Raw genomic sequence first — 13,549 nt, 5'->3', positions numbered from 1 at the left:
ATGGTTAAAGGTAAAAGGTATTTTTACCTTTCTCAAATTTTTTCACTTCTTTGATCAGTTGACCCATGTTCACTGTGCCTAAAGTGTAAAATAACAATTTATTTCTTTACAACTTAGTGAGGAAGAACATGAGTATAAAGTGATGTATTCAGTAGATGAATATACTACAGTACTTTAAAATCATTTAGCACTTTTTAATGTATTCAAAAATATTAATAATTATAATTAATGACTCTCCATTCTACTTTCACTACTCCCTGGGCCAGCACAACCTTCCTGGGCCATCATGAAGCACAATACGAGCAGTAGACGCAGCCTAAGCAGTAGGCTGCTACAGGAGCGGCAATTCTTAGTCCAGAAAGTCTCTCTTTCCGGTCCAAGGTAGCTTCCAGTCCGTGAGTCCGACGAGTAAAATATGGAATGAGAATATGAATATGCAACTTCATAATCTATTACAATTACAATAATAAGATAACTCTTTTGACATTATAATTCTCTCTACTAACCGGTGTATCCAGACCCTTCTTATAAGAGTGATGGTCTCTTAATCAGGCTAAACCATTGCACCTGGAAATCATATCGTTCGATCATATTCTCAGAGCTACTTCTTTGTCTCATTGTTCTAAGTGTTCTTCCCTGCCACCAGTAATTGCTATAACTTCTTCCAAATATAAGCTTTCTAATTACTTAACCACTGGGAGTATTTTGAACTAATTTTTTACCATTCCATTTCTATGTATTTTGTCCAGAATACCAAGACTATGGTTTCAATCAGGACAATTGAAAGGGGCTTGAATCAATGAGAAGGATCCAAAACTACCTGTGGCTCAGATATTTTACGATTCAGTGGCTGTTCTCAATATAAATTTACCCTGCTGCTTCCAATAGGCACAGCTATACAATGCATAGTTTCCTCTATGCCAGCATCTCTCAAAGTATAGTACAGGGATCCCTGAGGATTCCCAAGACACTCTCAGCGAGCCCATGAGGTCAAAACTATTGTCATAATAACAGCAAGATGATATTTACCTTTTTCATTCTCATTCTCTCATTACATACAGTATGCAGTGAAAGAGACCACTCTGATCTATCCTGAGGTAGGAGCCCAGATGTGAAGTGTATCTATCTCAAGGAAGATTGTCTTCTATAAACTTAGAGAGGCTTCAATGTTTCCTTATATCATGCCCCTCTTGAGTGGCCCAATGTCTACTTCAACTCTTTATAGAAATGTAAGAGGGGCTTTTCTTCTCAAAGGGATACAAATAATAATCATGCATTGCTGATAAAGACAGTCACAATTTGTTACACCTTGTCCTACTTCCACCAGAGGTCCAGTTCTTTATATCCTTGCTACTCCAAGTGTGGTCCATGGACCAGCAACATCAGCAGCTCCTGGGAGCTCCCATAATTCCCACATGTTGTGGGAGGGACCTGGTGGGACTCATCATAATTGAATCATGGGGGCAGTTTCCCCCATACTGTTCTCATGGCAGTGAATAAGTCTCCCAAGATCCGATGGTTTTATAAAGGGTTTCCGCTTTCACTTGATTTTTCATTCTCTCTTGCCTGCTGCCATGTAAGACATGCCTTTCACCTTCCACCATGACTGCGAGGCCTCCCAAGCCACATGGAACTGTGAGTCCATTAAACCTCTTTTTCTTTATAAATTACCCAGTCTTGGGTATGTCTTTATCGGCAGCATGAGAACAGACTAATAAACCATCCTAGACTCACTGAATCACAAAGGCATCTAAGAAGATGCCCAAGTCATTTGTATGTATATTAAGGTTTGAGACGCACAGCTTAAGAATTTTTTTCTGCAAAAATCCTCAAATTTTAATCAAAATTCAATCAAAATGGAAGATAATCAAAATGGAGCTTCCACAGTAGCCTATAAATAGGAGAATTATTCTACCTTGGTTCAATTCCAGAAAACAGTTGATAGCCAAATATACTATCCAACAATCAGCAGTTTAATTATTTTTAACAACAAAAAACTCCTCACTAATACAAATGAAAAACAAAACTACTTAACACATTACCAACTAATTATTACATAAATTTGTATATTTGGCATTACTGTGTGGGTTTTCTGTGGCAGTGTGCTAAATTCTACTGCTAAAATATTGGATACAATCAGTTTACAAGTAGTACAGGATTAGTTTACATAGTAACAATTACATCTGAAAAAATATACCTTAAAATTGATGATGAGAATATGACAGTTTTCTTTCCACATGAAGTAGGAGCCTAAACATAAACCTTCAGCTTCCTAAGAGTCTACTGAAGATGATTAACTATCTCAGACTTAGACTTCTGTGATCTCTCTCTTTTTCTCATTGTTGATGAGATTGTAGCAGCTAATTTGTTTCTGGTAAATCTCACAATAAAAAAATTGAAAAACGATGATTCTGAAAAATTCCCTTGCAAATTTCTGTATTGACCTAATAAATTCTGTAGGAGAAAAAGGAATCTATATTCATTCCCATTAAATGCTCTTTTCTGGACTTGGTGTGGGGGCTCACACCTGTAATCCCAGGGCTTTGGGTGGCTGAGGTAGGAGGACTGTTTGAGCCCAGGAGTTTGAGACCAGCCAGGGCAACATAGTGACACCTTGTCTCTACCAAAAAAGAAAAAAAAAGAATTTTAGCTGGGCATGTTGGTATGTGCCTGTGGTCCTAGCTACTTGGGAGGCTGACTGGGGAGGATCACTTACGGTCAGGAGTTTGAGGCTGCAGTGAGCTATGATCCTGCCACTTTACTCCAGCCTAGGTGACAAAGTGAGATCTCATCTCTTAAAAAACAAAACAAAACAAAACAAAATTCTTCTCTCAAATTTGAGAGAAACACACATACAATTTTTAAAAGGATTTACAAGGCTGTCATCCATCTTCTTTACATATGATCACTCACAAAAGCAATCTGTTTTAGTTGAACGAATAACACCTACCCTGGCAAATTCAGGTTGGGACATCATTTTTAAATACACATTATTTAAATGCTCAAAATATGCATGCTTTCACATTTATTAGTTTTATTAATTCCAACCATTTCATTTTTTGGTAAAATTACAATAGCTGGTGCCCCTTAATCTTTTCTTACTCATGGGTTTCTTTGTAAATATGATTCAAATCACAGATTTTTCTCTATTAAACAGTAACATTAATTACATCACAAATTATATTGGTTATGTAATAATAATAATAGTAAATATATTTCAAAGAAAAGTTTTCTTTGCAAGTGTGTGTGTGGAGGTGAGTATTCAGGGATTTTATCTTATGAAATCTCATCTAGCCACTTTCTGGTCCGCTCGTGAATTCATCATTGTGGAAGCACTAATATTTACAACTTTGAATTCCTAGATGACTATAGCCCTTGACAGGGTATACATGTTTAATGTAGCCTGAGCTTAAACAAAGGCAGCCTTTTTGATTCAATTAAAGAAATAATGAATACGTACTACATGCAAGACATTGATCTAGGCAGGTGTTTAATGAGACTTGCTAAGCTAACAAATTGGTATTTCCACCTCATATCCACTCAGACATAAAACCCTCCTACTATTGTACTTTTAAAAATAAATGCCAAAGGCTATTTTATGGAAGAAACAACTGTAATAAAATACTTCAGCTATGAATCTAAAAATGGTTTAGATCACATTCACCATTTTATATCCAAAAGGAGATGATTTTTCTTATGCTTTTACAGTAATTAACATATCAATTTGACTATAACATTTACAATTTTTGTAAACCTTTGTTTTTTAATATTGTACAGAAAATGTAACCCAGACAAAATGTCATCAAATCTGAAAAAATAAAGCAGGTGGGTTATTCCCAGATTATCTGTTGTTAATAGAACTTACTAAGCAGTCATTACAGTGGACACATCACCATATCCACAGCTCTTGCTGAAGGAGTGACCTAGTTGGCCACATTATGTAGGATTTATCTCCCTTTCTAGCCTGTCAACTGGCCAGGTGTGGGCACCTAACCTAAACACTAGCACTTAACGTGGCCAGCACTTAACTTATGATGGAGTCTTGCATGAAATATAAGTTAGGACTATCATCCCTATTTATAGAATTTAAATTTAGAAAGAAAATAATCCAGAAACTGGAGGTTTTTAAGATGCAGCTACAAGGTAGAGACAGTCACAAAGGAGATGGAACTTGAGCCAAAAAGAGTGTGGCAGGTCAAAGTTGGGTTTGGAAGTGATACAGCTGAGAAGACCCAGAATCTGGGTACTTTTTAATATTTCCAGTAGAGGCAGGGTTTCACCATGTTGGCCAGGCTGGTCTCGAACTCCTGAGCTCAAGTGACCTGCCCGCCTTGGCCTCCCAAAGTGCTGGGGTTAAAGGCATGAGTTACAGTGCCTGGTCCTAATCCAAAAAACTTAATGAAAATAATCACCATATTGAGAGTACTAAGTGAAAATCTCAGTCAATTTTTAAGTCTCAGAATAGATGACATGAAAAATATAAACTTGGCTGGGCCCAATGGCTCATGCCAGTAATCCCAGCAATTTGGGAGCCTGAGGCGGGCAGATCACGAGGTAAGGAGATCGAGACCATCCTGGCCAACATGGTGAAACCCCATCTCTACTAAAATACAAAAAATTAGCCAGGTGTGGGGGTGCGCAGCTGTATTCCCAGCTACTCAGGAGGCTGAGGCAGGAGAATCATTTGAACCCGGGAGGTGGAGGGTGCATACACTTATGCGACACATCATATCAACAGAATGAAGGACAAAAACCATATGATCATTTCAACTGATGCTGAAAAAGCTTTCAATAAAATTCAACATCCCTTTATGATTACCCCCCACCACAAAAAATACTGGGTACAGAAGGAACATACCTCAACATAAAGACACATACAACAGACCCACAGCTAGTATCATGCTGAATGAGGAAAAACTGAAAGCCCTTCCTCTAAGATCTGGAACACAACGAGAATGCCCACTGTCACCACTGTTATTCAACATAGTACTGGAAGTCCTAGCTAATCAGATAAGAGAAAGAAATAAAGGGCATCCAAACTGAAAAGGAAGGAGTCAAATTATTCTTGTTTGCAGATGACGTAAACTTTCATTTAGAAAAACATAAAGACTCCACCAAAAAACTATTAGAGATGATAAGTTCAGTAAAGTTGCGGGACACAAAATCAACAAACAAAGATCAGTTGCATTTCTATATGTCAACAGCAAACAATCTGAAAAAGAGATGAAGAAAGTAATCCTATCCCATGAAGTAATCCTTCAGAAATGAAGAAAGTAACAGGTACAAAAGTATACTTAGGAATTAACTAAAGAAGTAAAAGATCTCTACAATGAACACTATAAAACACTGATGAAAGCAATTGAGAGGACACAAAAAACTGAAAAGATATTCCATGTTCATGGACTGGAAGAATCAATATTGTTAAAATGTCCATACTACTGAAAGCAATTTACAGATTCAATGCAATCTATATCAAAATACCAATAACATTCTTCATAGAAATAGAAAAAACAATCCTAAAATTTATATGGAACCAAAACAAACAAACAACAACAACAACAAAAAAACAACTCAAAGTAGCCCAAGCTATCCTGAGCAAAAAGAACACAATTGGAGGAATCATATTACCTGCCTTCAAATTATACTACAGAGCTTTAGTAACCAAAATAGCATGGCACTGGCATAAAAACAGACACGTAAGACCAATGGAACAGAACATAGAACCCAGAAACAGCTCCATACACCTACAGTGAACTCATTTTTGACAAAGGTGCCAAGAACATACATTGGGGAAAGGGCAGTGTCTTCAATAAATGGTGCTGGGAAAACTGGATATCCATGGGCAGAAAAATGAAACTAGACCTCTCTCTCTTAACACATTAAAAATCAAATCAAAATGAATTAAATACTTAAATCTGAGACCTCATACTATAAAACTATTAAAACAAAGCATTGGGGAAACTCTCTAGGACACTGGACTAGACAAATATTTCTTGAGTAATACCCCACAAACACAGACAACTAAAATGAAAATAGACAAATGGGATCACATTAAGTTAAAAAGCTTCTGCACAACAAGGGAAACAAAAAAAAGTGAAGACACAACCCACATATGGGAGAAAACATTTGAAAACTATCCATCTGACAAGATATTTATAACCAGGATATATAAGGAACTCGAACAACTTAACAGGAAAGAAATCTAATAATCTGATTAAATAATGGGAAAAAGATCTCAACAGACAGTTCTTAAAAGAAGACATACAAATGGCAAACAGGTATATGAAAAGATACTCAGCAACAATGATCATTAGAGAAATACAAATCAAAACTATAATGAGATATCATCTCAGCTAAAATGGCTTTTATCTAAAAGTCAGGCAATAACAAATGCTGGCGAGGATATGGAGCAAAGGGAACCCTCATATACCGTTGGTGGGAATGTAAATTAGTACAACCACCATGACGAACAGTTTGGAGGTTCCTCAAAATACTAAAAATAGAGTTGCCATAAGATCCAGCAATCTCACTAGGTATACACCCAAAAGAAAGAAAATCTGGATATCAAAGAGATATCTGCACTTCCATGTTGATTACAGTACTAGTCACAATAAGCCAAGATTTGGAAGCAACCAAAGTGTCCATTAACAGACAAATGGATAAAGAAAATGTACTTATACACAATGGAGTACTATTCAGCTATAAAAAAGAATAAGATCCAGTCATTTGCAACAACATGGAGGGCACTGGAGGTCATTATGTTAAGTGAAATAAGCCAGGCACAGAAAGGCAAACTTCACATGTTCTCACTTATTTGTGGGAGCTGAAAATTAAACAATCGAAGCAGAATGATGGTTTACCAAAGGCTGGGCAGAATAGTTGGGGTGGGGGCAGTGGGAATGATTAATGGGCACACAAAATAAATGGAAAGGATAAGATCTAATATTTGACAATAAAACAGGGTGAGCATAGTCAATAATTCAATTGTACATTTAAAAATGACTAAAAGAGTATAATTGGATTGTTTATAACCCAAAGGTCAAATGCTTCAAGGGGACGGATACTCCATTTACCTTGATGTTTTCATCACGCATTATATGCCTGTATCAAAATATCTCCTGTACTCCCTAAGTCTATATACTTACTATGCACATACAACAATGAAAAACATTGCTTATTTTGAAAAATATTAACCTGCATGAGCAGACAACATACATAATTACAATGGTAAGATGAAATGATAAGGAATTTGATTTTAGATTTTCAACGGGATAGAAGCTAGGAAAAACAACACAGCAGCTTGTTTAATTTCTCTTCTGATAGCATTAGAATGTACGTTCCATGACACTGGAGAATTGTGTGTTGTGATTGCTATTGTATTTGCGTCATCTAAAAATAATGTCTGGCACATAGTAGCTGGCTCAAAAATATTAGCTTAGTGGATACTACAAATACCTGATTTTACTTTTGTAACTTAAATAAGGGTCATCTTCTAGTCTTAGTACTTTAAGGAATTCTACTTAATATTAAATTTTTTATTATACTGATGTTAGAAATTTAGTTTTTAAAATATTCTATATAAAATCAATTACCTCCTAATTCTATACACTTTCTATACACAATTCTATACATTTTCTTTTTGTTAATTCTAAAAACTAAATTGATGTACTAGTGTCAAGTGGATTTGATCCCTTAGAATGTGAAAGAATAAACAATATTTAAAATGTAGGCAATTATTTTAAGTGTGACATTCCTAAGACCAGGTTGGCAAGCATAAAATATCTAGTTTTAGATATGTTTTCTCAATCTCTATACTAAAGACATTTTGGACTTGATCATTCTTTATGAGGGAAGGAGCTATTTTGTGCATTATAGACTGCTGAGCAGCAACCATGGCCTCTACCCACCAGATACCAGCAAAATAACCCTGGTGTTATCAACCAAAAATGTCTCCAGACATTGTCAAATGTCTTCTTGGCAGCCAAGAGGTGGAGGTGGGGATATATGGGGTGAGGGGAGGGGTGACTGCTCTCAGTTGAAAACCACTACTTTAGATATTGGGAATATATAGGCAACAAAATTTAACTGAAAGCAAAAATAACCAAAATATCCTATGAATTAAATAAAAATGTTTTCTTTCAATTGATAAGAAGACAGCAAATTTGAACTTAAACCTATTACAACTCAATACATACAATGTGAAGGGACAGATGAGTATCAGAAATTTAGAAACCACTTAACTGTACTCCATTGGAGTTACAGAATTGCAGAGTAGAAGAACTTTAAAGGTCACCTAGTGAAAGCTCATTTGACTAAACTGGGATTCTAAGCAGATAAATTACTTGCTGAAGGTCTTATCATCAGTAAATGGCATTTTTATGAGTAATACTACCGGTATCTCTTTAACAACTGTACAGATGAAACAACCGTGCAGCCCATAGTGATCCTAGTATGGTGTGGTGTGTCATATATAATAAGGGACACTTACTTAAATTAGTGTTCCTAAATTGGTACAAGAAGGAAGCATCACTGATGCCTAAAAAAGACAGACAGAAGTATTATAATAATAAAGAAACCTGTAATTCTGGCTGAAAATATAAGCAGGTTCAAAAATGGCAAATTTCAGTAATAAAGAGTTATAATAACTTGCATTTTGATTTTGAAAGTCAATCTATCAACAAGACTGAATGCCCCTATTTATGAAATTTGATATTGTGAGACCAAGTTTTGTTCTGAGACCCATTTTTAAGCTTACACTGAAAAATAATGTGCTATAATTCATATAACCTTCAGACATGCTATTAATAGCAACCTTGACTTACTTCTCAGCCAAATGTCTGTGTGCGTATATACAGTGCTCATAAAAATACTCCTGGTGGCTTATTTCAATTTCCTAAGCTCTGATGAGAGTGTGAGTAAATGAAAATAAGCTTTAAGAAAGTATTGCACTGAAAACCATCTTTGACACCAAATATCAACATCTAAGTGGTTTTTTTTCCTCTACTAATTTTAGAAATCCACACGACAAAGAAAGAACTCCTAAATATTAGTATTTTAAAAATTTAAAAAACCTAAAAACAGGATATCCTCTATTGTAGATATGTAAAAAATACTAATAATGAATAAGTGACATGATCCTGCATTACACAGAATATCAATGTTTATCAAATAATAAACTGTACGTACTTCAAAATAACTTTTTCATTCATTCATTCATCAAAAATTTAATTGTGAACCTACAATGTACTGGTGCTATGCTGGCAAATGGGAATAAAGCAGAGAAGAAGAGATAAGGTCCTTGCTCTGCATGGATAATTATCCTGCTGTGGAATAAAAGTCAGGTGATATTTTAACTGTGTCACATAGAAGAATAAAAGTTACAGGGGATATATGGCATTCAATCTTAGATTTATTTTATTATAAACAGTTGTATTTTACTTTAGATTAAGCTTGCATTCTAAAAAGGAGAAAGATTTTAAAGAGAAAGTTGTGAAACTCCATAAAGTAACTAGTAATGCAAAGCACTTTAGAAAAATGATGGTTATGGCTGGGCGCAGTGGCTCACGGCTGTAATCCCAGCACTTTGGGAGGCAGAGGCAGGCAGATCATGAGGTCAGGAGTTCGAGAACAGCCTGACCAACGTGGTGAAACCCTGTCTCTACTGAAAATACAAAAATTAGCTGGGTGTGGTGGTGCATGCCTATGATACTCAGGAGGCTGAGGCAGGAGAATCGCTGGAACCTGGGAGGCGGAGGTTGCAGTGAGCTGAGATCAAGCTATTGCACTCCAGCATGGGCGACAGAGTGAGACTCTGTTCCAAAAAAAAAAAAAAAAAAAAAGATGGTTATATAAATGTTAGACTGCAATTCTGGTTAAGCCATTTTCATAATAATAATCTTTCCATTGACTAAATGCTTACTCTGTGCCAGGCACTGTTAAATATTTTATATTATTCTGCTTACTCCTTGTATAGTATCTTTTAACTCATATAAAACACAGTCATCCAACAAGGTAGGAATCATAATTCTGACAGATAACTTACAGAACACTGACACGTAATGCCAGGTAACTTGCCCAAGAATTCTTACAGAACACTGACACTCAATATCAAGTAACTTGCCCAAGGTTACAAAGATGGTAAGCAGGGAAGCTGGGTATCTGACTGCTCTGGTGGACACAAAGCTGTGCTCCTCCTCCTACATGTACTTCCTCTCCCTCCCTTTCTTTCTGATATTAGCAGGGCAGAGTAGGGGAACAGGATTTTGCACAGAGAAACTAGCTCATGCAATAGTCCAGATGTAGTAAAAAGCATATTAAGGAAAGTTTTAAAAGACCAGGTGCATACTGAGGGATGGATAGAGTGGTATGAAATGAGACTGGAGGTAGGCAGGGGCTAGATCATGTAGGGTCTCATAAATCATGATGTGGATTTGGGATTTTAACTAACCTGAAGAGAAAAACCACTGAAAGATTTTAAGCAAGTGTGTCATGTAATCAGACATATATCTAAGAAAGATCATTCCAGTTGCCTATAGAAAATGGGTCAGATAGAGTACGAAGAGTCCAGGTAGAAGCCCATTTTAATAGTTTAGGCAAGAGATGACAGTAGCTTGGTGGAGAGAGTGAGAAGTGAGTAAATTGGAGAAATAATTCAGAAGCAGAACTGACTACATTTGGCCATGCATTAGAAGACAGAGCAAAGAATAGGAATGTCAGGATTGCTTCTGCGTTTCCTGTACTGCCATCTTTTAGATTTTGGAGGACAGAAAAGGAAAGAAATTAAACAGTAACTAGCAAATCAATTTTAATGTTCAGATTATTTTAGATTATTTTAGTATCTGTTTACCCAAAACTCACTGTATTCATCTCCCAGAACTGTCAGAATAAATTATTACAAACTGTGTGGCTTAAAACAACAGGAACCTGTTCTCCCACAGTTCTGAAAGCTATAAGTCTAAAATCAAGGTGTCAGCAGAGACACATTCCCTCTGAAGGCTCTGGAAGAATTTTTCCTTGCCTCTTCCTAACTTATGGTGACTCCTGGCAATCTTTCATTCTTTGGCTTGTAGCTGCATCACTACTATCTCTGCCTCCGTCTTCACATTGTTTTCTTCTGTGTGCACCTATGTCCTTGTTCCTCTTCTAGTAAGGACAGCAGTCATGATTTCATCTGGAGATCCTTACTAATTACATCTGCAAATAGGGTCTATTTTCCAATAAGATCACATTCTGAAGTTCTTTCTAGGTGGTCACAAAATTTGGGGGAACATTATTCAACTCACTACATTCATCACTATTTTTGTTAACTTAATTTTTTCTTATTATTTATCATCATCATTTGTATCATCGTCATCATCACAACAACCATTACCAATAACCCGCAATTAGCGCTTGCCTAGGTAAGAAAGAGGCACTCTAATCCCCAATATGTATTTGTGTTGGGGGCCACAAGTGTTGGGGGATCCCAAGATCACACCGAAGTTCAGTGGGAGGAATTGCAGGACTCAGAATACAGCTGCACTCATGGCTATAGTTTATCACATAAAAGGATACACAGTGAAATCAGCAAAGGGAAGAGGTGTTTAGGGGGAAGTCCAGAAGAAACTAGGCACAAGCGTCCAGATGGAGTCACAGAGGACATAATTCTTCCACCATCAAATTGCGACAACACATGTGAAGTGCTGTTTCTGCTCATTAGAGAATCAGTACCCAAGTTTTTTAGGAGGGGGTGCTGATTATATAAGCGCCCTCTACTTAGCACATACCAAAATTCCAGACTCCTGGAAGGAAAGCTGACATTCGGCATAAACCGCAATGTACAAATGCTCCAGGCACACAATAAGCCACTCTTATCAGTTAAGGAATAGTGGGAATACTCCAGAAATCCAAGTTCCCAGATGCTAGACAGGGACCAACCTTCCAAGCAAGCCTTTCTAAGCAGAGCAGTCTCAGGTCTCCTATGTTACCTCTTTGCTGAACTTATTGATACATTTAATCCTCACAGCAAAGAAATTAAAGTACAGTGTCAACATTTAGACAATGTGTCCAAGATCAGACTACTACAATGCTAGTAGTAAACAGAAACTATAATTCAAAAGTAGGCAATCTGATTCTTGACCTCTACTCTTAACCACTATGCTTAGCTGCCTGGTTTTTGAGGACTTAGTAAAATGAAAGAAAAACAAAGTTACAATAGACTCAAGTTAGAGAGAACTGACCAAGGAAAGCAGCAAGAAGGCTACAGTTTTAAAAAACAGATTTTAAAATTAATAATACAGTAGCCATTAAAAGAAATTCAATGAAAATAAAGCATGGGCTAAACAACTTTACAAACACTATTTATAGACCTTTAATGTTTAAGAAAAACAAAATGACTAGTATATTAGCCATTTTAATGTTTTAGGAAGATGAAAGAAAGCTAAAATTTCAGCCTAATTAACACAATGAAGGGATTAAGATACTTACTTTCACCTTTGTGGAAAAATAAAAAAGTTAAAGTAAAAAAGAGTACATGTACGCGCTATGGTAGAGGGCAGTCCATGAAGATTATTTTTGTTTCATTTTTTACCTAATGGAGTGATGTCCTGAAGTATAGTCCAGTTTCCCGAATTTCTGTGTTCGGTAGCCATGCCTCTCCATGACATCCATCCATGTTGTATAATTTGGATCTAGACCCTTAAAATTATTCCAAGATTCTGTTAAGTGAGTGAAGAGTCCACTCCACATTGCTGAGAGGAAAAAAAAAAAAAAAAAAAAGGAATTGGGATTAAGGTAAAGCTTAACAATTTAACTATTAGGACAATTACTCTGAGAGAGCAGTCCACTAGTATAGAGCTCATGCTCTGCAATAAAACTTACTCAATAAAACTTGCAATAAAACTTACTTATTCATGGCTTAATGTCACTGACATTCTGCCAATAAAACTATGTCTATTTGTTAAATTATTATAATAAAAGTGAACAATTTGACTTGGGATAAAAGTGAATTGAAACTGAAAGAAAGAGGTAAAGTATGTAATCTGAAATAATAAGAAAAAATTCAGGTAAATCTAAATATAAGTTGTAACTACTTTATGGTATACTCTAATGTTCATAGAAGTCCTCCCCATTACCTATACCGTTACTGAAAAATTTCCCTGGAAACAGAACTCTTCTAGGAAATATGTGTATTCCCTCATTTTCTTGGATGGTCAAGAGATTCTTAGTCCCCAGTCACAAGGAAATAAAATGGTAACAGATGAACTAGACACCATTCTAAATGATAAAAATTCCTACTCTTGAAAAATACAATTTGAACACGCCCAATAGCCAATATATACCTTAAAATGCACATCTTTTATATTAAAACAATTTTATTGAAGCCAAATATAACTATTCTACTTTTAGTTATAATTTTTTTTTTTTTTTTTTTTTGAGACGGAGTCTCGCTCTGTCACCCAGGCTGGAGTGCAGTGGCGCAATCTCCGCTCACTGCAAGCTCTGCCTCCCAGGTTTACGCCATTCTCCTGCCTCAGCCTCCCAAGTAGCTGGGAGTACAGGCGCCCGCCAC

The 13,549-nt window shown here is 36.3% G+C and overlaps 1 protein-coding gene across 1 annotated transcript in view; it reads right to left on the bottom strand.

Annotated features, from left to right (window-relative positions):
* Window positions 1-13,549, bottom strand: part of ARSK (arylsulfatase family member K) — a 49,182-nt gene that overhangs the window by 24,286 nt on the left and 11,347 nt on the right. Inside the window, exon 3 of the mRNA XM_003899930.4 lies at window positions 12,569-12,728. Coding sequence (XP_003899979.1) covers window positions 12,569-12,728 — 160 coding nt within the window. The remainder of the gene's footprint in view (window positions 1-12,568; window positions 12,729-13,549) is intronic.

The sequence above is a fragment of the Papio anubis genome, chromosome 5, assembly GCF_008728515.1.
Source record: "Papio anubis isolate 15944 chromosome 5, Panubis1.0, whole genome shotgun sequence".
Lineage (NCBI taxonomy): Eukaryota > Metazoa > Chordata > Mammalia > Primates > Cercopithecidae > Papio > Papio anubis.
Note: the sequence above shows the minus strand (reverse complement) of the source record. Positions and strands in the feature narration are given on the sequence as shown.